Source organism: Limulus polyphemus, unplaced genomic scaffold (assembly GCF_000517525.1).
Source record: "Limulus polyphemus unplaced genomic scaffold, Limulus_polyphemus-2.1.2 Scaffold1451, whole genome shotgun sequence".
Lineage (NCBI taxonomy): Eukaryota > Metazoa > Arthropoda > Merostomata > Xiphosura > Limulidae > Limulus > Limulus polyphemus.
In genome coordinates, this window is record NW_013667061.1 from 35,969 (window position 1) to 37,207 (window position 1,239).

The 1,239-nt window shown below is 32.8% G+C and overlaps 1 protein-coding gene across 6 annotated transcripts in view; it reads left to right on the forward strand.

The window, feature by feature from the left end:
• Positions 1-1,239, forward strand: part of LOC106463639 (E3 ubiquitin-protein ligase RNF13-like) — a 51,903-nt gene that overhangs the window by 33,528 nt on the left and 17,136 nt on the right. For all 6 annotated transcript variants that reach the window (XM_022391181.1, XM_013923688.2, XM_013923690.2 and 3 more), the window contains exon 5: positions 866-965. In XM_022391181.1, coding sequence (XP_022246889.1) covers positions 866-965 — 100 coding nt within the window. The remainder of the gene's footprint in view (positions 1-865; positions 966-1,239) is intronic.

Genomic DNA, 1,239 nt, shown 5'->3' on the forward strand with positions numbered 1-1,239 from the left:
AATGTTGGAGTGCTTTTCAACAATAGGTGGTGGGAATTTATTGGTGTGAATAAAGGAATGCTTTAAGTGGTTAATTTCTTCATTTATGAAGTCCGTTGAACAGAGTCTTGTGGCTGTATTTATGAGGTTTTTAAGTGTATTGATTTTTTGTCATGAGCGGAATTCCAGGGGATGTAGAGACCAGTGTGTGTGTTTTTGCGGTGAATTTTTGTTTTAAACTGTGTGTCAGATCTAATAATTTTGAGGTTAAGAAAGGATAACTGTTTATTTTTTTCGTGTTCTATGGTAAATTTGATGTTGGGATGAATGGAATTTATGTGTTTAAAGAAAGTTAGTGTGTGTTCTGTAGAAGTGAAACCAGCAAAAGTGTCATCGACATATCTGTACCAGTATAGTGGGGGATGAAATATAGATTGTATGGCTTGTGTTTCGATCTGGGTAATGAATATATTGGGTTTGGTTGACTATATTAACAGTCTTGTTTGAGAATTCTTTGAAAAAGTTATTTAAAATACAGTTTTTGGGAACTTTGGGAAACCACATTTTGTTGTAGTTACCTGTGATAAAAGTCTGTTGGTTGATGTCATGGATTTCTTCTTTCTGTAGTTGGAGGATGTTTGAGGTAGAGGTGGTGTTTTGTTATGTTAAACTCATATTAAAGTTTTTCTTCATTACCCATTCAAGCCGTCTCCAGCCATTATTAGTATATCAGATATGTTTTGAAAGGATCCTAAGTTGAAGCTTCTAATATCTACATTATTCATTCAATAACCTGAGTAATAAAGTGTTTACTTTTGTAATTTATTGGATTAAAGTGAACAAAATCAGTAACTAAATATCTCCTAAAATATACCTATATCTACAGGTTCTGATAGCAGAAAAGGCAGGCTATGATGCAGCAGTAATTTACAACAAAGGAATTGGTGGTCTACGGTCAATCGGTGCAAGAGACAAGTTATCTTTTGGTAGGTCCTCACTATCATCTTTTTGTTCTTCATTTCTCTGTCATGTTATTGCTTTGTACCTTTTAGATGTTCATTTTTTATGCTAAATTTGATTAACCTTCTCTGCCCAAACATCATTTACTGCGCATGAGGTTTTATTGAACTACTCTTTGTTTATGTTATACCAATTAGTACAGCATAAAATCATAGCCAATAATCCATATATTAATGGTATATAAGTTTTCAGTTCTTAGTTGTATAAGGCAATATTTAAAAAAATCCTGAATTTCCCCTA